Raw genomic sequence first — 27,726 nt, 5'->3', positions numbered from 1 at the left:
CTTGCAGCTGCTATGGTCCACTGGACCCGCCAGATCAAAGAGGTTCTGAGTGCCCAGGAAGCCGTAGAGATAGGGGAGAGTTCTGGTCCCTTGGAAGAAATTGACTTCTGGAGGGACCGATGCGCAGACCTGACTGGGATCAGCAAGCAGCTCGACCAACCCGGGGTCAGACACATCAAGATGATACTGGAAATGGCAAAGTCTTCCTATGTGGGGCCCTTTCATAAACTGTCCAAACAGATCCAGGTAAGAGAGAGCTTGTGGGAGTGACAACCATGCAGTTGGTTAGTTCTCACTGCCCAACTATCTGATACTACAGATCCTGTATATGCTGTTGTTTAACTTCCCCTTGCTTCCATGAGCACACTCAGTTACCCATACCCTCTGGGATTGTGGGGTAGGTATAACTTCCCCTTGCTTCCATGAGCACACTCAGTTACCCATACCCTCTGGGATTGTGTGGTAGGTATAACTTCCCCTTGCTTCCATGAGCTCACTCAGTTACTTATACCCTCTGGGATTGTGGGGTAGGTATAACTTCCCCTTGCTTCCATGAGCTCACTCAGTTACTTATACCCTCTGGGATTGTGGGGTAGGTATAACTTCCCCTTGCTTCCATGAGCACACTCAGTTACCCATACCCTCTGGGATTGTGGGGTAGGTATAACTTCCCCTTGCTTCCATGAGCACACTCAGTTACCCATACCCTCTGGCATTGTGTGGTAGGTATAACTTCCCCTTGCTTCCATGAGCTCACTCAGTTACTTATACCCTCTGGGATTGTGTGGTAGGTATAACTTCCCCTTGTTTCCATGAGCACACTCAGTTACCCATACCCTCTGGGATTGTGGGGTAGGTATAACTTCCCCTTGCTTCCATGAGCACACTCAGTTACCCATACCCTCTGGGATTGTGGGGTAGGTATAACTTCCCCTTGCTTCCATGAGCACACTCAGTTACCCATACCCTCTGGGATTGTGGGGTAGGTATAACTTCCCCTTGCTTCCATGAGCTCACTCAGTTACTTATACCCTCTGGGATTGTGGGGTAGGTATAACTTCCCCTTGCTTCCATGAGTTACACTCAGTTACCCATACCCTCTGGGATTGTGGGGTAGGTATAACTTCCCCTTGTTTCCATGAGCATACTCAGTTACCCATACCCTCTGGGATTGTGGGGTAGGTATAACTTCCCCTTGCTTCCATGAGCTCACTCAGTTACTTATACCCTCTGGGATTGTGGGGTAGGTATAACTTCCCCTTGCTTCCATGAGTTACACTCAGTTACCCATACCCTCTGGGATTGTGGGGTAGGTATAACTTCCCCTTGTTTCCATGAGCACACTCAGTTACCCATACCCTCTGGGATTGTGGGGTAGGTATAACTTCCCCTTGTTTCCATGAGCATACTCAGTTACCCATACCCTCTGGGATTGTGGGGTAGGTATAACTTCCCCTTGTTTCCATGAGCACACTCAGTAACTTATACCCTCTGGGATTGTGTGGTAGGTATAACTTCCCCTTGCTTCCATGAGCATACTCAATTACCCATACCCTCTGGGATTGTGGGGTAGGTATAACTTCCCCTTGTTTCCATGACCACACTCAGTTACCCATACCCTCTGGGATTGTGGGGTAGGTATAACTTCCCCTTGTTTCCATGAGCACACTCAGTTACTTATACCCTCTGGGATTGTGGGGTAGGTATAACTTCCCCTTGCTTCCATGAGCACACTCAGTTACTTATACCCTCTGGGATTGTGGGGTAGGTATAACTTCCCCTTGCTTCCATGAGCTCACTCAGTTACCCATACCCTCTGGGATTGTGGGGTAGGTATAACTTCCCCTTGCTTCCATGAGCATACTCAGTTACTTATACCCTCTGGGATTGTGGGGTAGGTATAACTTCCCCTTGCTTCCATGAGCACACTCAGTTACTTATACCCTCTGGGATTGTGTGTTAGGTATAACTTCCCCTTGCTTCCATGAGCTCACTCAGTTACTTATACCCTCTGGGATTGTGTGTTAGGTATAACTTCCCCTTGCTTCCATGAGCACACTCAGTTACTTATACCCTCTGGGATTGTGGGGTAGGTATAACTTCCCCTTGCTTGCATGAATTCATACTGGGTGTCTGAAAGAAAAAGTGAAGTGTGTGGGTTTCCAAGCAGACTCTCCGATGCCCATATAACAGTTATAAATGTATCTCTCATTCTGTTTATTTTTCCCTCTCACACAATTAGGAGGGCACCATCCAGGCTCAGTCCAACCTCTCCTTCCTATCAGTGCTAAAGGCACCCTTTGAAGAGCTGACTTCCCTAAGCCTGAAGGACATCCCTCCAAAGCTCCCACGACTTCTGAGTCTGGTCCGGGTCATCTGGGTCAACTCACCCTTCTACAACACTCGGGAGAGACTCACCTCTCTGTTTCGCAAGGTCAGAACCAAACTGCTCCAATGGTCTCTGTCCCATTATAAATCGCATCAGGGTAGTGCAACTGTAGGCTGTCCTTACAGAAAAGTCACTTATCTCTGCAGTTCGGTGCCCCCGACCCTGCAGGCAACTTTGCGAGATTTCAAAAACCACAGCGATGCGAAGGGCTTTCCACCAGTGACTTCTACTGTTGCCAGTGGAAAGCCTTTTTGGGGTCAGTTACTCGTCCGCGATAGCAGAGATCTGTCTCAGGCGAGTTAGTCGCTCCATGGCTTCTTACCCTAAGGGTGAAGGCACACAGAGCTACTTAGTAGCAGCTACTTGTCACGGCTACAGGAATAGACAATACAGATCATTTACTGATAACTGTCTCTATGTGCGTCTTAGTTCTCAGTATTGTCTATAGCAGGTGTTTTTTTGGCATTTAGTAGTTGTGACAAGTAGCTGCTACTAAGTAACGTTGTGTGTCTTCACCCTAAAAGTGTGTTGTGCGTAGCAGGCAGAGAAGGGAAGAGTCAGGCAGCAGTGAGTGTTTGAATGGAGAAAGAAAGGACCAAAGGGCAGGGGTACACGGCGAGATTAGTCGTTGTCGTGGGTGACTTATCTCCCCGCAATGCCATCCCACCAGCTAGAATGTAAATCGCCATTGGAATGGCATACGCATCGCTGTGATGTCCTGCAGTAGCCCGAAGTTTCCTCTCCAGACAACTTCGGGCGACTGCGGGAATCGCAGTGACACGTATGCCATCCCACCAGCGATTTACATTCTAGCCGGTGGGATGGCATTGCGGGGAGATTAGTCGCCCGCGACAACGAAGATTTGTCGCAAGGCAACTAATCTCCCCGTGTACCCCTGCCCTAAGAGGTGATCCTTAGCAATAATTACTAAGGGTAAAGTCACACGGCACTTGTCACTGCTACTAAGCTCCAGAAAATCCCCTGCCATAGACAGTACTGAGAATTGCCTCTACTAAAACACACGTAGAGACAGTTATCAGTAAGTGATCAGCATTGTCTATTTAAGTAGAAACTACAAGTAGCTGCTACTAGTAGCTCCGTGTGTCTTCACCCTAAGGGCTCTGGCACAGGGGGAGATTAGTCGCCCGCGATAAATCTCCCTTGTCACGGGCGACTAATCTCCCCGAACTACCATCCCACCGGTGAAAATTTAAGTCGCCGGTGGGATGGCACACGCTGCGCAAGCGTTTTCGGCAAATCGCCGAAGTTGCCTCGCGAGGCATTTTCGGCAATTTGCTGAAATCGCCTGTGCAGTGTGTGCCATCCCACCGGCGACTTACATTTTCGCCGGTGGGATGGCAATCCGGGGAGAATAGCCGCCCGCGAACAGGGAGATTTGTCGCGGGCGACTAATCTCCCCATGTGCCAGAGCCCTAAGGGTGAAGACACACGGAGCTACTAGTAGCAGCTACTTGTCACGGCTGCTGAAAGACAATGCTGATCATTTACTGGCAGTTCTCAGCATTGTCAATGGCAGGGCATTTTTTGGCATGTAGTAGCTGCTACTAAGTAGCTCTGTGTGTCTTCACCCTAATGGGATAGTGTTATTGTATAAATGTCTTTGCCTTTACATTCTGATATATGACTTTGAATGGAGTTATTCAATGATTATATAAATAATGTTGGTAACCAGAACCTGTCCTGTCTCCCTAGATTAGTAATGAGCTGATCCACCTGTGCAGCCACCAGGTGTCCCTAGACCACATCTTTGATGGTTACGTGACATCAAGTCGGCAGGTGCTTAAGGACTGTATCATGTGCTGTAATGCCTGGAAGGAGCATTACCTGACTGCGGCCAGCATCCATCACAGGTTTGTAGCCCCCAGGTGCCCAAGCTGTTCCTTTCTGTTACATTCACACTTTCTATATATATATATACTAAAATGCCATAGGCACTGAAACGTGTGAGAGTGTCTATTCCCCTTTGGTATATACACAGATTTCCACTCCCCTTCCTGAGTGTGTGGGGCTGGGGCATTTGTTTTAACTTGTTATACATATAATTTATACTTTCTGTCTGGATCCCAAACTTCCATTGTCCACAGCAGACATGTACATGGAAACATTTGTGTATTGGGACATATGGAAGTAGTACAGTAGACTAATATGGCTCTCAGTGACACATTGGGGGTGATTTATAAACACTGGGCAAATTTGCACCTGGGCTGTAAGCCATGGCAACCAGTCGGATGATTTCTTTCAGTGTTCAACCAGCAGCTGGCTGAAAAACGCTAATAACCAATTGGTTGCTATGGGTTACTGCCCAGGTGCAGATTTGCCCAGTGTTTATAAATAGGCCCCATTGAGAGCTGTAGCTCAGCAATACCTTGTGGCCAATATGTTTGATCATTCCTTTCAGATATCTGCTTTAGAAACACAACTGAGCTGTTAATAGGAATCGGCAGAAGGGGGCCATGATATTTGTGCTCATTTGTAGCGAAGGCCAGGATATTATCAACAAGTGTTTTGATTTTTAGGTTTTCAAAAACTGGATGGGTTCTGGATCAAACCAGTATATTTGCTCAAGTGGATGCATTCATACAGCGCTGTAAGGATCTCTTGGAGGTAGGTATAAGGTCACAGGGTGACACAGACTGAGGGTGCTGTGAGTCTGCCCCTCCCCCTGCAGGGTGACACAGTGACACAGACAGAAGGAGCCGTGAGTCTGCCCCTCCCCCTGCAGGGTGACACAGTGACACAGACAGAAGGAGCCGTGAGTCTGCCCCTCCCCCTGCAGGGTGACACAGTGACACAGACAGAAGGAGCTGTGAGTCTGCCCCTCCCCCTGCAGGGTGACACAGTGACACAGACAGAAGGAGCTGTGAGTCTGCCCCTCCCCCTGCAGGGTGACACAGTGACACAGACAGAAGGAGCCGTGAGTCTGCCCCTCCCCCTGCAGGGTGACACAGTGACACAGACAGAAGGAGCCGTGAGTCGGCCCCTCCCCCTGCAGGGTGACACAGTGACACAGACAGAAGGAGCTGTGAGTCTGCCCCTCCCCCTGCAGGGTGACACAGTGACACAGACAGAAGGAGCCGTGAGTCTGCCCCTCCCCCTGCAGGGTGACACAGTGACACAGACAGAAGGAGCCGGGAGTCTGCCCCTCCCCCTGCAGGGTGACACAGTGACACAGACAGAAGGAGCTGTGAGTCGGCCCCTCCCCCTGCAGGGTGACACAGTGACACAGACAGAAGGAGCTGTGAGTCTGCCCCTCCCCCTGCAGGGTGACACAGTGACACAGACAGAAGGAGCCGTGAGTCTGCCCCTCCCCCTGCAGGGTGACACAGTGACACAGACAGAAGGAGCCGTGAGTCGGCCCCTCCCCCTGCAGGGTGACACAGAGGGTGTAATAAGTAGTGAGTACCACAGAATACGCCAATGTGCCATATGCTCCCATTGATGCCAGAAGCTCTGTATCACTTCCTGGGTGATGGGGCCTGGGGCAGTATATATAAGGGGGCAGTATATATAAGGGCAGTATATATAAGGGGCAGTATATATAAGGGCAGTATATATAAGGGCAGTATAAAGGGGCAGTATATATAAGGGGCAGTATATATAAGGGCAGTATAAGGGGCAGTATATATAAGGGCAGTATAAAAGGGCAGTATATATAAGGGGCAGTATATATAAGGGCAGTATATATAAGGGGCAGTATATATAAGGGGCAGTATATATAAGGGGCAGTATATATAAGGGGCAGTATATATAAGGGCAGTATATATAAGGGGCAGTATATATAAGGGCAGTACAAGGGGCAGTATATATAAGGGGCAGTATATATAAGGGCAGTATAAAGGGGCAGTATATATAAGGGCAGTATAAAGGGGCAGTATATATAAGGGCAGTCTAAGGGGCAGTATATATAAGGGCAGTATATATAAGGGCAGTACAAGGGGCAGTATATATAAGGGGCAGTATATATAAGGGCAGTATAAAGGGGCAGTATATATAAGGGCAGTATAAAGGGGCAGTATATATAAGGGCAGTCTAAGGGGCAGTATATATAAGGGCAGTATATATAAGGGGCAGTATATATAAGGGCAGTATAAAGGGGCAGTATATATAAGGGCAGTCTAAGAGGCAGTATATATAAGGGCAGTATATATAAGGGGCAGTATATATAAGGGCAGTATATATAAGGGGCAGTATAAAGGGCAGTATATATAAGGGACAGTATATATAAGGGCAGTATAAAGGGCAGTATATATAAGGGCAGTATATATAAGGGGCAGTATATATAAGGGGCAGTATATATAAGGGCAGTATATATAAGGGGCAGTATATATAAGGGCAGTATATATAAGGGGCAGTATATATAAGGGCAGTATATATAAGGGCAGTATATATAAGGGCAGTATATATAAGGGGCAGTATATATAAGGGCAGTATATATAAGGGCAGTATAAAGGGCAGTATATATAAGGGGCAGTATATATAAGGGCAGTATAAAGGGCAGTATATATAAGGGCAGTATAAAGGGCAGTATATATAAGGGCAGTATAAAGGGCAGTATATATAAGGGACAGTCTATATAAGGGCATTATATATAAGGGCAGTATAAAGGGCAGTATATATAAGGGGCAGTATATATAAGGGGCAGTATATATAAGGGGCAGTATATATAAGGGGCAGTATATATAAGGGCAGTATATATAAGGGCAGTAGATACAGTAGCTAAGGATGTATGAAAGGTTGAGGAATCAGCAGATAAAGTGGATGATGTGCGCCTCCGGCACAGTTTAAGCCCCTCCCTCTTCTGCTGGAAGGACATAATGGTGGAGCTGAAGTGGCCTCCATCCCTATTCACTGGGGCAGCAGGAGAGCTCTTAGCAACGCTACTCGCATTGCTTGTTGCCATGGGGAGTAATGCACAGGATCGGCGCACCATTGAGCCTTACCTGCCGCGTGGCCAAAAGCAGGGCGGGTAGCGGTCAGTGTAACCCCTTATGTGCCAGTGTAGCAGCACCAACGCCTCCAGCAAAGACATTCTGCCATTAGGATCCTCAGGCAGAGATTTTTAACCTGCGCTCCAGCTGTTGTTGCTGAACTAGGGCAGAATGCAGGGGGCGATGGTATTTGTATTCTTATTACATTGCCAGCTGAATTGCTGGGATGTGTAGTTCTGTAGGAGATCTCTTCTCTAAAGCCCGTGCTAGTCCCCTCTGTATCAGGGGTAACTTCACAATTATACTGACTTATAAAGGGGAAGGAAAACAAATAAACAGATATAATTATTACATCAGGTTAATAGTCTGTGGCAAATCAATCAAAGCGTTGCTTTCATTAGTATCACTGCAGATGACTGATCATAGCTGATTGCTGATTGGCTGCTATTGGATACTTTCCCAGAGTTGGGCATCCTTCCACATTCTGAGAATTATTATTATTAATATATATTTAGCATCTTATTCTGCCCCTATCTCCAACCTGCATTAATCTGGTTGCCTAGGGACAGTGATCCCAGCAACCAAAATGCAGGCTGACCCTGAAGCTTCATCTTCATTATTGCTCTGGCCTATCTGCCTTTCCAGCCCGTCCCTTCCATCTGCATTTCAGACACACAGAGCAGGGCCAGTTGCTAGGGTAATTTACCATAGTAACTAGATTGCAAACTCTGAGCTCCCACAGCTTAGTTCACGTATTCCTTCCATTCTAGGTGTGCCTGTGCCAGGAGCAGTTTGCCCGCTGGCAGGATGGCAAGCAGAGCCAACTCCCGTGCTTCTCTGGGGCCCAGGGGCCAGCGGTTACACGCAGCCTGCTGGAGATAGAGGAAACCTTCCACAAGAACCTGCAGCAGCTCAAGGCTGTCAAGAAAACCATTCTGGATGTAAAGAACACGTCGTGGCACGATGACTACAACAGGTAAGTCAGCTCCGCAGAACCAGTAGTAAGTAGTCAGTCTGTTGTCAAGTGGTTTGCCAACTTGAGGTGTATAATGCAATTTAGTTGCTAGAGCAAGTGACCTTAGCAACCAGAAAAGAGATTCTAAGAAGCAGCCTTGTGCCTTATCCCATATAATACATGAGTGATACTCAGAGTTCCCTGTATAACTCAGCCTGCAGCCTTGTGCCTTTATATGGGGGGCACAGAACCCCTCAGTGACTGCTAATATCCTTATCATTTACAGTAGGGGGTACATTATCCCTTATAATACATGAGTGATACTCAGAGTTCCCTGTATAACTCAGCCTGCAGCCTTGTGCCTTTATATGGGGGGCACAGAACCCCTCAGTGACTGCTAATATCCTTATCATTTACAGTAGGGGGTACATTATCCCTTATAATACATGAGTGATACTCAGAGTTCCCTGTATAACTCAGCCTGCAGCCTTGTGCCTTTATATGGGGGGCACAGAACCCCTCAGTGACTGCTAATATCCTTATCATTTACAGTAGGGGGTACATTATCCCTTATAATACATGAGTGATACTCAGAGTTCCCTGTATAACTCAGCCTGCAGCCTTGTGCCTTTATATGGGCACAGAACCCCTCAGTGACTGCTAATATCCTTATCATTTACAGTAGGGGGTACAGTAACCCTTATAATACATGAGTGATACTCAGAGTTCCCTGTATAACTCAGCCTGCAGCCTTGTGCCTTTATATGGGGGGCACAGAACCCCTCAGTGACTGCTAATATCCTTATCATTTACAGTAGGGGGTACATTATCCCTTTTAATACATGAGTGATACTCAGAGTTCCCTGTATAACTCAGCCTGCAGCCTTGTGCCTTTATATGGGGGGCACAGAACCCCTCAGTGACTGCTAATATCCTTATCATTTACAGTAGGGGGTACATTATCCCTTATAATACATGAGTGATACTCAGAGTTCCTTCTGGCTCAGTCTCTTTAGGGCCCAGTGTAGAGAAAACAGCACCCAGCCAAAGCAGTAGTAAGCACTTGTAACAAAGTACAAGTACATACTGTATATATATAGTTAATAATGCACCCCCTATTGTATAATATAAGGACATTATATGTCACCGAGGAGTTCCATGACCATATAAAAGCTTTATACAGTTCATGGAACTCCAATGTAACTTATAATAATCTAATATTTTTCAACTATAGGTTATAGATTATAACTGATGACATCACTAAGCACCGTGTATAAGGATATCGTTTACAGGATATTAGTAATTAAATATCATGTTTTTATTAAAATATCCATATTAAAAATATACAGACCCCATAAAGTTCCCATAAAGGGGGAACTTTATGGGGTCTTTATATTTTTATTATGGATATTCAAATAAAAACATGATTTTTCAGTAGCTGTAGGTATGTTTAGCCTTAACCCTTTCCTGATAACCTCCTGTAGGTTTCGGGCCGGCGTGAAGGATCTGGAGGTAATGATGCAGAATCTGATCAATACGGCATTCGAGACGGTGCGTGGGGTCGAAGAGGGTGTCGAACTTTTGGATGTGTTTCATCATCTGTCGGCCCGGGAGGTGAGTCCACGGAACCTGAGGTTGCGGCCTGTCAGGGCTGTGTGGGATATTCTGGGTCTGTGGGTTGGAAAAGGGAAGACTGAATGTGGATTATAGAGAAAGTATAAAGGTAAGTCTGGAACAGGTTGGTCAGTTTCACTGGTGCCAGTATATGTTTGTATTGGTGCCAGTATTGGGCCATAGTTATGTTTGTATCAGTGCCAGTATTAGGCCATAGTTATGTTTGTATCGGTGCCAGTATTAGGCCATAGTTATGTTTGTATCGGTGCCAGTATTAGGCCATAGTTATGTTTGTATCGGTGCCAGTATTGGGCCATAGTTATGTTTGTATTGGTGCCAGTATTGGGCCATAGTTATGTTTGTATCAGTGCCAGTATTGGGCCATAGTTATGTTTGTATTGGTGCCAGTATTGGGCCATAGTTATGTTTGTATTGGTGCCAGTATTGGGCCATAGTTATGTTTGTATCGGTGCCAGTATTGGGCCATAGTTATGTTTGTATCAGTGCCAGTATTAGGCCATAGTTATGTTTGTATCGGTGCCAGTATTAGGCCATAGTTATGTTTGTATTGGTGCCAGTATTAGGCCCTAGTTATGTTTGTATTGGTGCCAGTATTGGGCCATAGTTATGTTTGTATCGGTGCCAGTATTGGGCCATAGTTATGTTTGTATCAGTGCCAGTATTGGGCCATAGTTATGTTTGTATCAGTGCCAGTATTGGGCCATAGTTATGTTTGTATTGGTGCCAGTATTGGGCCATAGTTATGTTTGTATCAGTGCCAGTATTGGGCCATAGTTATGTTTGTATTGGTGCCAGTATTGGGCCATAGTTATGTTTGTATTGGTGCCAGTATTGGGCCATAGTTATGTTTGTATCGGTGCCAGTATTGGGCCATAGTTATGTTTGTATCGGTGCCAGTATTAGGCCATAGTTATGTTTGTATCGGTGCCAGTATTAGGCCATAGTTATGTTTGTATTGGTGCCAGTATTAGGCCCTAGTTATGTTTGTATTGGTGCCAGTATTGGGCCATAGTTATGTTTGTATCGGTGCAAGTATTGGGCCATAGTTATGTTTGTATCAGTGCCAGTATTGGGCCATAGTTATGTTTGTATCAGTGCCAGTATTGGGCCATAGTTATGTTTGTATCGGTGCCAGTATTGGGCCATAGTTATGTTTGTATCGGTGCCAGTATTGGGCCATAGTTATGTTTGTATCAGTGCCAGTATTAGGCCCTAGTTATGTTTGTATTGGTGCCAGTATTGGGCCATAGTTATGTTTGTATTGGTGCCAGTATTGGGCCATAGTTATGTTTGTATCGGTGCCAGTATTGGGCCATAGTTATGTTTGTATTGGTGCCAGTATTGGGCCATAGTTATGTTTGTATCAGTGCCAGTATTGGGCCATAGTTATGTTTGTATTGGTGCCAGTATTGGGCCATAGTTATGTTTGTATCAGTGCCAGTATTGGGCCATAGTTATGTTTGTATCAGTGCCAGTATTGGGCCATAGTTATGTTTGTATCGGTGCCAGTATTAGGCCCTAGTTATGTTTGTATTGGTGCCAGTATTGGGCCATAGTTATGTTTGTATTGGTGCCAGTATTAGGCCATAGTTATGTTTGTATCGGTGCCAGTATTGGGCCATAGTTATGTTTGTATTGGTGCCAGTATTGGGCCATAGTTATGTTTGTATCGGTGCCAGTATTAGGCCATAGTTATGTTTGTATCGGTGCCAGTATTAGGCCATAGTTATGTTTGTATCGGTGCCAGTATTGGGCCATAGTTATGTTTGTATTGGTGCCAGTATTGGGCCATAGTTATGTTTGTATCAGTGCCAGTATTGGGCCATAGTTATGTTTGTATTGGTGCCAGTATTGGGCCATAGTTATGTTTGTATCAGTGCCAGTATTAGGCCATAGTTATGTTTGTATTGGTGCCAGTATTGGGCCATAGTTATGTTTGTATTGGTGCCAGTATTAGGCCATAGTTATGTTTGTATTGGTGCCAGTATTGGGCCATAGTTATGTTTGTATTGGTGCCAGTATTAGGCCATAGTTATGTTTGTATCGGTGCCAGTATTGGGCCATAGTTATGTTTGTATTGGTGCCAGTATTGGGCCATAGTTATGTTTGTATCAGTGCCAGTATTGGGCCATAGTTATGTTTGTATTGGTGCCAGTATTGGGCCATAGTTATGTTTGTATTGGTGCCAGTATTGGGCCATAGTTATGTTTGTATCGGTGCCAGTATTGGGCCATAGTTATGTTTGTATCAGTGCCAGTATTAGGCCATAGTTATGTTTGTATCGGTGCCAGTATTAGGCCATAGTTATGTTTGTATTGGTGCCAGTATTAGGCCCTAGTTATGTTTGTATTGGTGCCAGTATTGGGCCATAGTTATGTTTGTATCGGTGCCAGTATTGGGCCATAGTTATGTTTGTATCAGTGCCAGTATTGGGCCATAGTTATGTTTGTATCAGTGCCAGTATTGGGCCATAGTTATGTTTGTATTGGTGCCAGTATTGGGCCATAGTTATGTTTGTATCAGTGCCAGTATTGGGCCATAGTTATGTTTGTATTGGTGCCAGTATTGGGCCATAGTTATGTTTGTATTGGTGCCAGTATTGGGCCATAGTTATGTTTGTATCGGTGCCAGTATTGGGCCATAGTTATGTTTGTATCGGTGCCAGTATTAGGCCATAGTTATGTTTGTATCGGTGCCAGTATTAGGCCATAGTTATGTTTGTATTGGTGCCAGTATTAGGCCCTAGTTATGTTTGTATTGGTGCCAGTATTGGGCCATAGTTATGTTTGTATCGGTGCAAGTATTGGGCCATAGTTATGTTTGTATCAGTGCCAGTATTGGGCCATAGTTATGTTTGTATCAGTGCCAGTATTGGGCCATAGTTATGTTTGTATCAGTGCCAGTATTAGGCCCTAGTTATGTTTGTATTGGTGCCAGTATTGGGCCATAGTTATGTTTGTATTGGTGCCAGTATTGGGCCATAGTTATGTTTGTATCGGTGCCAGTATTGGGCCATAGTTATGTTTGTATCAGTGCCAGTATTAGGCCATAGTTATGTTTGTATCGGTGCCAGTATTAGGCCATAGTTATGTTTGTATTGGTGCCAGTATTAGGCCCTAGTTATGTTTGTATTGGTGCCAGTATTGGGCCATAGTTATGTTTGTATCGGTGCCAGTATTGGGCCATAGTTATGTTTGTATCAGTGCCAGTATTGGGCCATAGTTATGTTTGTATCAGTGCCAGTATTGGGCCATAGTTATGTTTGTATTGGTGCCAGTATTGGGCCATAGTTATGTTTGTATCAGTGCCAGTATTGGGCCATAGTTATGTTTGTATTGGTGCCAGTATTGGGCCATAGTTATGTTTGTATTGGTGCCAGTATTGGGCCATAGTTATGTTTGTATCGGTGCCAGTATTGGGCCATAGTTATGTTTGTATCGGTGCCAGTATTAGGCCATAGTTATGTTTGTATCGGTGCCAGTATTAGGCCATAGTTATGTTTGTATTGGTGCCAGTATTAGGCCCTAGTTATGTTTGTATTGGTGCCAGTATTGGGCCATAGTTATGTTTGTATCGGTGCAAGTATTGGGCCATAGTTATGTTTGTATCAGTGCCAGTATTGGGCCATAGTTATGTTTGTATCAGTGCCAGTATTGGGCCATAGTTATGTTTGTATCAGTGCCAGTATTAGGCCCTAGTTATGTTTGTATTGGTGCCAGTATTGGGCCATAGTTATGTTTGTATCGGTGCCAGTATTAGGCCATAGTTATGTTTGTATCGGTGCCAGTATTAGGCCATAGTTATGTTTGTATTGGTGCCAGTATTAGGCCCTAGTTATGTTTGTATCGGTGCCAGTATTGGGCCATAGTTATGTTTGTATCGGTGCCAGTATTGGGCCATAGTTATGTTTGTATCGGTGCCAGTATTGGGCCATAGTTATGTTTGTATCGGTGCCAGTATTAGGCCATAGTTATGTTTGTATTGGTGCCAGTATTAGGCCATAGTTATGTTTGTATCGGTGCCAGTATTGGGCCATAGTTATGTTTGTATCGGTGCCAGTATTAGGCCATAGTTATGTTTGTATTGGTGCCAGTATTAGGCCATAGTTATGTTTGTATCGGTGCCAGTATTGGGCCATAGTTATGTTTGTATCGGTGCCAGTATTAGGCCATAGTTATGTTTGTATCGGTGCCAGTATTAGGCCATAGTTATGTTTGTATTGGTGCCAGTATTGGGCCATAGTTATGTTTGTATCGGTGCCAGTATTGGGCCATAGTTATGTTTGTATTGGTGCCAGTATTAGGCCATAGTTATGTTTGTATCGGTGCCAGTATTGGGCCATAGTTATGTTTGTATCGGTGCCAGTATTGGGCCATAGTTATGTTTGTATCGGTGCCAGTATTGGGCCATAGTTATGTTTGTATCGGTGCCAGTATTGGGCCATAGTTATGTTTGTATCGGTGCCAGTATTAGGCCATAGTTATGTTTGTATCGGTGCCAGTATTGGGCCATAGTTATGTTTGTATCAGTGCCAGTATTAGGCCATAGTTATGTTTGTATCAGTGCCAGTATTGGGCCATAGTTATGTTTGTATCAGTGCCAGTATTGGGCCATAGTTATGTTTGTATTGGTGCCAGTATTAGGCCATAGTTATGTTTGTATCGGTGCCAGTATTGGGCCATAGTTATGTTTGTATCGGTGCCAGTATTAGGCCATAGTTATGTTTGTATCGGTGCCAGTATTGGGCCATAGTTATGTTTGTATCAGTGCCAGTATTGGGCCATAGTTATGTTTGTATTGGTGCCAGTATTAGGCCATAGTTATGTTTGTATCGGTGCCAGTATTGGGCCATAGTTATGTTTGTATCGGTGCCAGTATTAGGCCATAGTTATGTTTGTATCGGTGCCAGTATTAGGCCATAGTTATGTTTGTATCGGTGCCAGTATTGGGCCATAGTTATGTTTGTATCAGTGCCAGTATTGGGCCATAGTTATGTTTGTATTGGTGCCAGTATTAGGCCATAGTTATGTTTGTATCGGTGCCAGTATTGGGCCATAGTTATGTTTGTATCGGTGCCAGTATTAGGCCATAGTTATGTTTGTATCGGTGCCAGTATTGGGCCATAGTTATGTTTGTATCAGTGCCAGTATTGGGCCATAGTTATGTTTGTATTGGTGCCAGTATTAGGCCATAGTTATGTTTGTATCGGTGCCAGTATTGGGCCATAGTTATGTTTGTATCGGTGCCAGTATTAGGCCATAGTTATGTTTGTATCGGTGCCAGTATTAGGCCATAGTTATGTTTGTATCGGTGCCAGTATTGGGCCATAGTTATGTTTGTATCAGTGCCAGTATTGGGCCATAGTTATGTTTGTATCGGTGCCAGTATTAGGCCATAGTTATGTTTGTATCGGTGCCAGTATTAGGCCATAGTTATGTTTGTATCGGTGCCAGTATTGGGCCATAGTTATGTTTGTATCAGTGCCAGTATTGGGCCATAGTTATGTTTGTATCGGTGCCAGTATTAGGCCATAGTTATGTTTGTATCGGTGCCAGTATTGGGCCATAGTTATGTTTGTATCAGTGCCAGTATTGGGCCATAGTTATGTTTGTATCAGTGCCAGTATTAGGCCATAGTTATGTTTGTATCGGTGCCAGTATTGGGCCATAGTTATGTTTGTATCGGTGCCAGTATTGGGCCATAGTTATGTTTGTATCGGTGCCAGTATTGGGCCATAGTTATGTTTGTATTGGTGCCAGTATTAGGCCATAGTTATGTTTGTATCAGTGCCAGTATTGGCCAATAATAAAGCCAATAGGATTGTTTTGCCTCCAATAAGGATTAATTATCTTAGTTGAGATTAAGTGCAAGTCGGATCATGGGGGGGGGGGGTAATAATGCCAGTGAGAGCCAGGCCTGGGTATTATAAAGGGCAGCTGAACAGGTGCCCAAAGAGCGGGCATTGCTTCCCATTGTGCTTTCAGCCCTATTCCCTGTGGATGGTGCTGCTGTATTGAGCGATGCCTCGGCTCAGTTTGACTCATACATTAATCACACTCCAGCATAAAGGTGCGCCTTCCAAATACATTTCCCTTTATTTGCAGTTGAAAAATGTTTTTTTTACATAGATTTCGGCAAAAGCCGAGCGCAGACAAAAGAAGTCACATTCATTTATCTCTGAAAGGGAACACAGATAAAGGGATGCTATTTGGGCTCCCCGAGACGCACACCTTGGCTAGGCAAGAGCAGCCGATTGGCACACTCACACGGTACCGGCGGGTTACTGCCCTCACTAATGCACAAACACAGCGGGAAGGAATTCATTTCATGCAAACTTATTACTTAGTGTATTTATTTTTCCCCTCAGCTTCATAACTGCTCCATTTTTAGTGGTGTGAAGCTCTGTAATAACAGCGCTGCTGCCTGGCCGGTATCCAAGGGAACAAGCCTGCAGCCATTTTTAGCCCGTTAACCAATCAAAACATTCGAGTTTGACAGGGTGAACTTAACCTGTACCAATCAGAGCAGTAGAATGTTGGCAAGGCCAAGTTAACCTGTCGCCAGAGTGTTTATATGCTGTGCCAGAGAGACAGATTGCTGCTAATGATGTACCCTCTGCCTGGCAGGCCATCAAGCGAACGTTTGATAAGAAGACGGTGCAAGTGTACCAGCTGTTCAAGGACGAACTGGATCTTGTCAACAAGGAGCTGGGAAAGAAGCTGCCCACCCTGCCCCCCCACATGTGCCGCTTCGCTGGGCAAGGGCATGCCATCCGAGGCCTGAGACGGCGTATAGACAGGTCCATGCAGGTACGAGGCCTGACAGATATAGTACATAAGTATACAACATGGGGGTTTTACCTGCCTTCCTGCCCCATTACTGGGCAATAATATGGCGGGTATTGGGGAAGCACCATGCCAACAAGAGCTGGCACACCAGCAGGCCTGTATTAAAGGGGTGGTTCACCTTCAGGTAAGCTTTTAGTATGTTATAAAATGGCCTGTTCTTAGCAATTTTTCAGTTGGTCTTCATTTTCTAATTTTTTATTCGAAAATCTTCTGACTCTTTGCAGCTTTCAAATGGGGGGTCACTGACCCCGGCACCCAAAAAAATCTGTTGCTCTGTTGGACTCCATTTTTATTGTTATTGTTACTTTTTATTACTTATATTTTTAATTATTTAGACCCTCCTCTATTCATATCCCTGTCTCTCTTTCAAACCACTGCCTAGTTGCGAGGTTAAATTGGACCCTAGCAACCAGACAGCTGCTAAAATTCCAAACTGGAGAGCTGCTGAACAAAAAGCTAAATCATTCAAAAACCTGAAATAAAAAATGAAGACCAACTGCAAATTGTCTCAGAATAGCAATCTCTACATCATACTAAAAGTTAATATAAAGGTGAGCTACCACTTTAAGGCTTGGTGCTGCCCTAGGCACTATACCTCATATGGACACCTGAGAGTCGCCTAGGCACAGCCCCTTAGGTGCCTACATGGTATACAGGTCCAGCGCGTGGCCATTTATCTTTATGCCATACAAATGGATCCACGTGAGCTGTGTTTACATACATTCTGTAGGAAGTGCTGATCCTTCCCAGTGTTCCACATGTAAACATTGGGGAGATCAGGCAATGGATCCACGTGAGCTGTGTTTATATACATTCTGTAGGAAGTGCTGATCCTTCCCAGTGTTCCACATGTAAACATTGGGGAGATCAAGCAATGGATCCACGTGAGCTGTGTTTATATACATTCTGTAGGAAGTGCTGATCCTTCCCAGTGTTCCACATGTAAACATTGGGGAGATCAGGCAATGGATCCACGTGAGCTGTGTTTATATACATTCTGTAGGAAGTGCTGATCCTTCCCAGTGTTCCACATGTAAACATTGGGGAGATCAAGCAATGGATCCACGTGAGCTGTGTTTATATACATTCTGTAGGTAGTGCTGATCCTTCCCAGTGTTCCACATGTAAACATTGGGGAGATCAAGCAATGGATCCACGTGAGCTGTGTTTATATACATTCTGTAGGAAGTGCTGATCCTTCCCAGTGTTCCACATGTAAACATTGGGGAGATCAGGCAATGGATCCACGTGAGCTGTGTTTATATACATTCTGTAGGAAGTGCTGATCCTTCCCAGTGTTCCACATGTAAACATTGGGGAGATCAAGCAATGGATCCACGTGAGCTGTGTTTATATACATTCTGTAGGAAGTGCTGATCCTTCCCAGTGTTCCACATGTAAACATTGGGGAGATCAAGCAATGGATCCACGTGAGCTGTGTTTATATACATTCTGTAGGAAGTGCTGATCCTTCCCAGTGTTCCACATGTAAACATTGGGGAGATCAGGCAATGGATCCACGTGAGCTGTGTTTATATACATTCTGTAGGAAGTGCTGATCCTTCCCAGTGTTCCACATGTAAACATTGGGGAGATCAGGCAATGGATCCACGTGAGCTGTGTTTATATACATTCTGTAGGTAGTGCTGATCCTTCCCAGTGTTCCACATGTAAACATTGGGGAGATCAAGCAATGGATCCACGTGAGCTGTGTTTATATACATTCTGTAGGAAGTGCTGATCCTTCCCAGTGTTCCACATGTAAACATTGGGGAGATCAGGCAATGGATCCACGTGAGCTGTGTTTATATACATTCTGTAAGAAGTGCTGATCCTTCCCAGTGTTCCACATGTAAACATTGGGGAGATCAGGCAATGGATCCACGTGAGCTGTGTTTATATACATTCTGTAGGAAGTGCTGATCCTTCCCAGTGTTCCACATGTAAACATTGGGGAGATCAGGCAATGGATCCACGTGAGCTGTGTTTATATACATTCTGTAGGAAGTGCTGATCCTTCCCAGTGTTCCACATGTAAACATTGGGGAGATCAGGCAATGGATCCACGTGAGCTGTGTTTATATACATTCTGTAGGAAGTGCTGATCCTTCCCAGTGTTCCACATGTAAACATTGGGGAGATCAGGCAATGGATCCACGTGAGCTGTGTTTATATACATTCTGTAGGAAGTGCTGATCCTTCCCAGTGTTCCACATGTAAACATTGGGGAGATCAGGCAATGGATCCACGTGAGCTGTGTTTATATACATTCTGTAGGTAGTGCTGATCCTTCCCAGTGTTCCACATGTAAACATTGGGGAGATCAGGCAATGGATCCATTTTGTTTTTACTATCCCTTCTCTTTCTCTCTCTATAATAAACAGTGTGTTGTTCTCTGTATATATTTCTCTCTCTAAATATGGCACTGGGTTAATGGGTGTGTGAGGCATTTGTTCCCCTAGTGCTCCCCTAAGGCGCCCTAGGAGATGCCGCCTCCCCTCGCCCCTCCGTGCTTTTTTTTTGCATCGCTAGTGGAGCTAGAGGAGCTTTTTGCCACCCCTGGTGGCCCTAAGCTTTCCCTGGATCCTGTCACCAATTGGTTGCCTACTGGGAGTGGCAGAGGACCTTCTCTACTATGCCAAAAAAGCCATTCTTCTACAATGGAAATACTTGGCCCCCCCAACCCTCCTGTTCTGGAGAACTCTAGCCAACAACACCCTTACCAACCAGAAGCTGACCTACCTCTTAAAGCATTTGATGCAATATGGGGCCCCTGGGTGACCTTCCATGGAAGCCCAGAAAACTTCACGGACAGCATACCACAACAATGAAGGGAAACTGGTTCCAATCTCCCCAGCTCTACACTCTCTTCCCTCTTCCTTACTCTTTCTCTCTACTTTCCCCTCTGTTTTTTGTTGGTTTTTTATTTTTATGTTAAATTGAAGAATGTACAAATAAACCTCAGCTTCTGCATGTCGTAGCAATATTGTTTCAGCAATGGTCCATAGTTCTGCATTGGCTGAAGAGCCAAGATTTGGGCATTCTGGCAACTCGAACATTAATGTCGCACTTTATCTTTCCCACACCAGAGCCTTGCTAGTGCCCACTTTATACCACGCATTGGCATAGGGGAAGAGGCACTGCAGGAGTACCAGCAGCTAGCACAGAAGCTGGATGAGCTGATGAGAAAGCTGTTCAGTGAGTGGTCTCAAGGAGCCGACAAACAAGCAGTGAGGCGTCTGGACACCCCTCTTATGGCAAGAAGCACCGAGAAAGTAGGAATGCTCGATGTCAACTTTGACAAGTAAGTTTCCTGTAGCGTTCAACCTTGTGCTGATTGGTATAGTCACTATACGATGAGCTGCACAAATACTGTCTTCCTTCTTCAGGAGTGTGCTCAAGATGTTTGTGGAAATCCACTACTGGGAGCGGCTTCAGTTTGAAATCCCACACTACGTGGCGGAGATCTATCAGAGAAGGGAGGAGCTGAGAAACCTGCGGGAGAACGTGCTGCTTGTGGTGAGGGCATATAACAGGTGAGGAACTTGCCTTGGGTAGGGGTATCACCACATGGTTTGCTAGGGAGCAATGTAAGAGATGTATAGACATGGTTGGACTGGGCCCAGTAGGAGGTTCACCTTTCTCTCCTGTCTATGTTGTCAGGATTATAGCAGCCTTGTCGCAGGAAGAGCGGGGCTTGTTCAGAGAGAGAATTCGCTTCTTAGATAAGAAGATCCAGCCTGGGCTTACCAAGCTGCATTGGTCTTCCAAGGGCGCTTCCACCGCTTTCATCAGTGATTGTCTTCTGCACGCCAGCAGGGTAAGAGCACCCCGTGTGCGCCGATACTAGAGAAACCAGGGTGCTGTTGCGCTCCGTGTAACAAAGCTATACTGGAATAAAGCTCTGTAATGCCACTATTGTTCTGTATATCATAAAAACATATCTACACAGAGCGTTTCCTCACCTCGCACTTTGGTGCCATCTCCTGTCCAACACAAGTAACTATGGTATCGCCTATGTTGTTACTTACCGGAAAGATTACCCCCTTTTTATGCTTTCACTCCTTTCTTTACTTGGCCTGCCCAGTTCTAGAGTGTCAGGAGATGTTTAAATTCTAGATACATTTTTCCCCCTGTCATGGCTACAAAAATAGATAATGCTGATCTCTACGTGTGTTTTAGCAGTATCAGTCTATGGCAGGGTATTTTCTAGCCTTTAGTAGCCGTGACAAGTAGCGGCTACTAAGTAGCTCCGCGTATCTTCTCCCTTAAACCCATTAATTTGAAGCAAATTTGGCGGCCCTGGGAGATGAGGGCAGTAGTTTAATCCACCATCTAAATTCAGGGATGGAAACATTCAAAGCGTTTCAGGGTTGCCCAGAGAAATTTCCAATTTGCCAAGTCAAAGGCCTTGACTGCATTAATGGCAGCCCAGTTTGGAGCTTGTTTGAGCCGTTCAACTTGTAACACTCTTAGTATATGAATTGTGTCAAATATCCCTGGCCTGAAGCCTGCCTGATCTCGGAATATGATATTATGTAAGGGTTACTGCACAGAGTCTGCGCAATGGTACTTTAGCAAGGATATTTATGTCTGCTATGAGTAGGGAGTATTGGCAGATATAAATTACAGTCTAGAACATTTTTCCCAGGTTTAGGGATCAGTAGGATTAGAGCTGTCAGATTGGGAGGCAGAGATTCCCAAGTGTTGGCAAGTTATTTACGGCTTCCTTTTTTTAACATATTGAATTAACTGTCACCCATAAAAGAAAAAACAACTTTGGATACCTGCACCCTAAGTCTAGAGTAGTCCTGCAGGGTGAGCTGCTCTGGTGTTAGACAGCAACCCTTTGTGCAACAAACCTTTGTTGTTATAGTTTATTAAGTATATTATTAATATAGAGAAAGGCTGCGGAGGCAGCTGAAACGTTAGATGCTGATTCAATAAACACCCTTTGCTTCACCTAAGACCTGTGAGTGCGGGACATTTCCATTTGCTATTTTTCCTATACCCTTTGGGACTGCACCCAGGCATTGTTATGATGCTATGACGTGAGTGCCTGTTTACAAGCTGAATAGCTCTATATTATTAATATATATTGTTATAATTAGTAACTATAGTAAAAAATTACTAAATTGAAAGAACTCTGTACTAACTCACTCTATTCTGTGAGGGAGAGAGTATAGGAGCAGAGTGAGAGAGAGAAAGTGCAGAGTCTAAAGAGAGTCTAAAGGTCCCCATACACCATAAGATCCGCTCGTTTGGCGATGTCGCCAAGCGAGCGGATCTTCTCCCGATATCCCCTGGGGCCAAACGATCGAATTATAACGGCAGGTATAGGAAAAGTTGGTCCGGGGACCACAACGACGAGCCGATGCGGTCCCCGATCCCACTAGATTTTCTAACTTGCCGATCGAGATCTGGCCAATTTCAGGCCAGATGTCGGTCGGGCAGGCCTGTAGGGAGTGCCCATACACGGGCCAAATAGCTGCCGAATCGGTCTAAGGGACTCATATCGGCAGCTACTATCGGCCCGTGTGTGGGGTCCTTAAGTGATTAGAGGAAGGGAGAGATTAAGAATAGAGTGCGAGAGGGAGAGAGTAAAAAAGTAAATAGTGAGGGAGAGAAAAGTAGAGGGAAAATAATTGAGTAGAACAAGGAAGAGAGAGTAGAGTAAAGGAGAGAGTAAAGCCATATCCTTAATGATCTACTTGTTGTGTGACTTCAATCTTTGTATAATTTGGCCCCTGAAACAAGGGCCTACGGGGGCCATCGCACAAGGACTACATCTAAGCACCAATACAGTACTTGCTTAAATGGATTTTTGATATTCAAATCTGCCTGATAAATCTCTGGTCAATTCTGCATCAGATATTGGTTGAAATTCCCTCCTGAGATCCCCATGTGGACCAATAAGATGCTGATTCTACAGGGGACAAGTTGGCAGCTTTTATTGGCCCCAGTATGTTGTAAGTGGAGCGAGGAAGTAAGAGAGTAGAGTGAGGAGAGGATAGTGTGTGGGAAAGGCAGCAATGGGGGGGGGTGGGCATCTCTCTATAGAACAACACCACATGGTGTGCACTGGCCTTGTAGGAATAACTGATCCCTTACCCACTGGTAACCATTTCTACTGAATAGGAAGTGGTCACATTTCTCACTGGGCTGTCCCTGTAAGATCCAATCAGAACGCCCAGTGTGAAAAGAGAACACACTAAATAAAGATCCTTTCTTTCTTCAGGTCCAGCAGATAGTGGATAATTACAAGCTTGCCAATGAGAAGATTTCTCAGTGTGCCCAAAAGATTAGCGAGTCCCTGCTGCTCCATATTGATGGAAAGAGAGTCTTCCGAGACAACGAATTCCAGGAGGTCCAGGAGGAGCACAGGAGCGCTGCTGAGACTCGCCTGCACAGTCTGCATGAAGATATCTGTGGCGTCATGAGGGCCACCTATGAAGTCTTCAAGGCTGATGGTCCTGAGGTAAAGCTTTGTCCATACCAGTGCAGGTTTCTCAGTGTATTACTGGGTATATATAGATTTCTGATTGGCTTAGTCTAATGACCAACTCTTCCTAAAGGTCCACCTATGAAGTCTTCAAGGCTGATGGTCCTGAGGTTAAGCTTAGTCCCCACCGGTGCAGGTTTCTCAGTGTATTACTGGGTATATATAGCTTAGTCTAATGACCAACTCTTCTTAAAGGTCCACCTATGAAGTCTTCAAGGCTGATGGTCCTGAGGTTAAGCTTAGTCCCCACCGGTGCAGGTTTCTCAGTGTATTACTGGGTATATATAGCTTAGTCTAATGACCAGCTCTTCCTAAAGGTCCACCTATGAAGTCTTCAAGGCTGATGGTCCTGAGGTTAAGCTTAGTCCCCACCAGTGCAGGTTTCTCAGTGTATTACTGGGTATATATAGCTTAGTCTAATGACCAGCTCTTCTTAAAGGTCCACCTATGAAGTCTTCAAGGCTGATGGTCCTGAGGTTAAGCTTAGTCCCCACCGGTGCAGGTTTCTCAGTGTATTACTGGGTATATATAGATTTCTGATTAGCTTAGTCTAATGACCAACTCTTCCTAAAGGTCCAGCAACACTGGATGATTTACACAGACAAAATGGACAGAATGGTGGAAGAAGCCTTCAGACTGAATGTCAAAAGGTCTTTACAAGAGCTTTCTAAAGCCATAAACGGGGACAACAAGACCACCGCAAACCCCCTCTTCAGGGTCATGGTCATTCTACAAAGCGACGTGCCCGGGGCCACCGGCCAGGTAAGGCACAGAATTAATAGAAAGGAAGGGGAGAAAGCAGCAAGGATAGAGAGGGAGAGAGGTGATATATGAATTAGAGCAGAACAGAGACAAGAGAGCGTTGTGCCAAAGGCTGCAGGGCCTTCTGTAGTGAGAACATGATGGTGAGAATTCCCTCTCCTGTCAGCAGATGTTTTGCTTTTCTTTGCGCATCCTAAGCAGAAAATCACCCATCTGTCTGAGCCTCACACAGCCAGGGATGCAATTAAAGTAAAGAGGGCTCTGGTACTGCTGGGTGGCTAGGGCCTCCAACTGGCTCCGGGGGGAAATTACATAATAGATGCCCACCCTGCAGCCCTGCAGCTGTTGTGCAGCTCCGACGTCTAGCAGCCTCCCCCCCCAACAAAAGCCAGAGGATTCCATACTGAAAATATCTGGCAATTGTATAAAAGGTCATCATATTATCTGTGTGTATTAAGCCAGGGGTCGGGAACCTCTTTGGCTGAGAGAGCCATAAACACCACATATTTTAAAATGTAATTCCGTGAGAGCCATACAATATGTTTGGCCGCGGATGCTGCGGGGCAAGGTAGGGTGGGTCCCAAGGATGCCGGATGCGGAGCAGGGCATGGACTGCACTCAGCGGATAGAAGACGTGTTCTAAGGCTTAGAACATGTCTTCTATCCGCCGAGCGCAGGGGCAAGGTAGGTTGGGTCCCAAGGATGCGGATATGGAGGAGGGCGTGGCCTGCACTCGGCGAATAGAAGACGTGTTCTAAGGCTTAGAACTTGTCTTCTATCCGCCGAGCGCAGGGGCAAGGTAGGGTGGGTGCCAAGGATGCCATTTTGCGATGCGGAGGAGGGCGTGGCCTGCTTTCGGCAGATAGAAGACGTGTTCTGAAGCTAAGAACACGTCTTCTATCCACCGAGCGCAGGCCACGCCCCCCGTTATTTTTTTTATTAAAGATTTGGCAGCGAGCCAGATGCAGCCATCAGAAGAGCTTCATCTGGCTCCTGAGCCATAGGTTCCCTACCCCTGAGATAGATGGAGATATGTCAGCACTGTATGTGCTGTAGGAAGAACCAGTCCATTGCTGCCATTTCACACTCCATGTTTGCAGTGGCTCCTCAGACACTTCCTGTTCCTGTCCCCCCCACAGGTGGAGTTTTCACCCTCCCTACAGCAGTTGTCGCACATCATGAGTAACACGTGCAGCGAAATCCTCAACACCATCTCCAACTTTAGGCGGCTGCCCGATGTACTCGCCAAGAAGAAATTCCAACGGGAACCCATTCACGTGGTTGTAGGTAAGGCAAAGAGGTATGCAGTATTGGTCTGAGTTTGCCCAAGAGCATTAACCCATAGTGGCCAATAAGATGTTTGCTTTTAATCAGGTGACCAGTTAATGCTACCTGCTGATTGGATGCTATGGGTTATTGCTCCTGGGCAAGCTTTTGGAGCTCTAAGGCCCCTTCATCAGGCAGATATTGTTAGCCAATATAGGTATCATTTCTACAATACTCTTGTATTTGTGTTTTTTTCATTATTTTTGACACTGGCTAACACGTTACTACAGTTTTTCTTTTATGGTAAGAGCAGGGATCCCCAACCTTTTTTTTTTACCCCTGAGCCACACTCCAATGTATAAAGAGTTGGGGAGCAACACAAGCATGAAAAATGTTCACGAGGGTGCCACATAAGGGCTGTGATTGGCTATTTGCTAGCTCCCATGTGGACTGGCAGCCTACTCGAGGCTCTGTTGGGAAGTACAACTGGTTTTATGCAACCAAAACTTGTGCAACCTCTACTTTACTGGTCCTCAACCTGAATGTGCAAGCTCTACTTTACTGGTCCTCAACCTGAATGTGCAAGCTCTACTTTACTGGTCCTCAACCTGAATGTGCAAGCTCTACTTTACTGGTCCTCAACCTGAATGTGCAAGCTCTCCTTTACTTGTCCTCAACCTGAATGTGCAAGCTCTCCTTTACTGGTCCTCAACCTGAATGTGCAAGCTCTCCTTTACTGGTCCTCAACCTGAATGTGCAAGCTCTCCTTTACTGGTCCTCAACCTGAATGTGCAAGCTCTCCTTTACTGGTCCTCAACCTAAATGTGCAAGCTCTACTTCAGTGATCTTCAACCTGAATGTGCAAGCTCTACTTTACTGGTCCTCAACCTAAATGTGCAAGCTCTACTTCAGTGATCTTCAACCTGAATGTGCAAGCTCTACTTTACTGGTCCTCAACCTGAATGTGCAAGCTCTCCTTTACTGGTCCTCAACCTGAATGTGCAAGCTCTCCTTTACTGGTCCTCAACCTGAATGTGCAAGCTCTCCTTTACTGGTCCTCAACCTGAATGTGCAAGCTCTACTTTACTGGTCCTCAACCTGAATGTGCAAGCTCTCCTTTACTGGTCCTCAACCTAAATGTGCAAGCTCTACTTCAGTGATCTTCAACCTGAATGTGCAAGCTCTCCTTTACTGGTCCTCAACCTGAATGTGCAAGCTCTCCTTTACTGGTCCTCAACCTGAATGTGCAAGCTCTACTTTACTGGTCCTCAACCTGAATGTGCAAGCTCTACTTTACTGGTCCTCAACCTGAATGTGCAAGCTCTACTTTACTGGTCCTCAACCTGAATGTGCAAGCTCTCCTTTACTGGTCCTCAACCTAAATGTGCAAGCTCTACTTTACTGGTCCTCAACCTAAATGTGCAAGCTCTACTTCAGTGATCTTCAACCTGAATGTGCAAGCTCTACTTTACTGGTCCTCAACCTGAATGTGCAAGCTCTCCTTTACTGGTCCTCAACCTGAATGTGCAAGCTCTCCTTTACTGGCCCTCAACCTGAATGTGCAAGCTCTACTTTACTGGTCCTCAACCTGAATGTGCAAGCTCTCCTTTACTGGTCCTCAACCTGAATGTGCAAGCTCTACTTTACTGGTCCTCAACCTGAATGTGCAAGCTCTCCTTTACTGGTCCTCAACCTGAATGTGCAAGCTCTACTTCAGTGATCTTCAACCTGAATGTGCAAGCTCTACTTTACTGGTCCTCAACCTGAATGTGCAAGCTCTACTTTACTGGTCCTCAACCTGAATGTGCAAGCTCTACTTCAGTGATCTTCAACCTGAATGTGCAAGCTCTCCTTTACTGGTCCTCAACCTGAATGTGCAAGCTCTACTTCAGTGATCTTCAACCAGAATGTGCAAGCTCTCCTTTACTGGTCCTCAACCTGAATGTGCAAGCTCTCCTTTACTGGTCCTCAACCTGAATGTGCAAGCTCTCCTTTACTGGTCCTCAACCTGAATGTGCAAGCTCTACTTCAGCAATCTTCAACCAGATTTGGTCTTTAAATGAACTGGCTCTACTCCTTTGGTTTCCAACCTGATTGTGCCAGCTTATTTAATGTTAATCATCATTCTAAATGAACAGGCTCTATCCCACTGATCTTCAGCTCAAGTGAGCAAGCTCCATTCCATTGATCTTCAATGTAAATCATCAGGGTCAACTCCAGAAATCTTCAGTCAGAGTGAGCAACCTCTACATCAGTAATCTTCAACCTGAATGTGCAAGCTCTACTTCAGCAATCACCATTCCATTGATCTTAATCTTTAATTAGCAAGCTCCACTCCAGTAATCTTCATCCAAAATGAGCAAACTCCACTCCAATGATCTTCAGTCGTAAAATGCCAGCTCTGCTCTAGTGCTCTTCAT

General features: G+C 45.3%; 1 protein-coding gene across 3 annotated transcripts in view; it reads left to right on the top strand.

Annotated features, from left to right (window-relative positions):
• The window catches only part of dnah2 (dynein, axonemal, heavy chain 2), a 118,591-nt gene that overhangs the window by 22,957 nt on the left and 67,908 nt on the right, over positions 1–27,726 (top strand). For 2 of the 3 annotated variants that reach the window (XM_031899560.1, XM_031899559.1), the window contains exons 7-19: positions 8–246; positions 2,243–2,434; positions 4,103–4,260; positions 4,927–5,014; positions 8,109–8,314; positions 9,778–9,907; positions 16,555–16,737; positions 19,866–20,080; positions 20,166–20,312; positions 20,440–20,596; positions 23,015–23,254; positions 23,852–24,040; positions 25,180–25,327. In XM_031899560.1, coding sequence (XP_031755420.1) covers positions 8–246; positions 2,243–2,434; positions 4,103–4,260; positions 4,927–5,014; positions 8,109–8,314; positions 9,778–9,907; positions 16,555–16,737; positions 19,866–20,080; positions 20,166–20,312; positions 20,440–20,596; positions 23,015–23,254; positions 23,852–24,040; positions 25,180–25,327 — 2,292 coding nt within the window. Of the gene's footprint in view, positions 1–7; positions 247–2,242; positions 2,435–4,102; positions 4,261–4,926; positions 5,015–8,108; positions 8,315–9,777; positions 9,908–16,554; positions 16,738–19,865; positions 20,081–20,165; positions 20,313–20,439; positions 20,597–23,014; positions 23,255–23,721; positions 23,755–23,851; positions 24,041–25,179; positions 25,328–27,726 lie in introns of those variants that run through there. The other variant, XM_031899561.1, reaches the window with a different exon arrangement.

This window comes from Xenopus tropicalis, chromosome 3 (genome assembly GCF_000004195.4).
Source record: "Xenopus tropicalis strain Nigerian chromosome 3, UCB_Xtro_10.0, whole genome shotgun sequence".
In the NCBI taxonomy this organism is placed as follows: domain Eukaryota; kingdom Metazoa; phylum Chordata; class Amphibia; order Anura; family Pipidae; genus Xenopus; species Xenopus tropicalis.
Note: the sequence above shows the minus strand (reverse complement) of the source record. Positions and strands in the feature narration are given on the sequence as shown.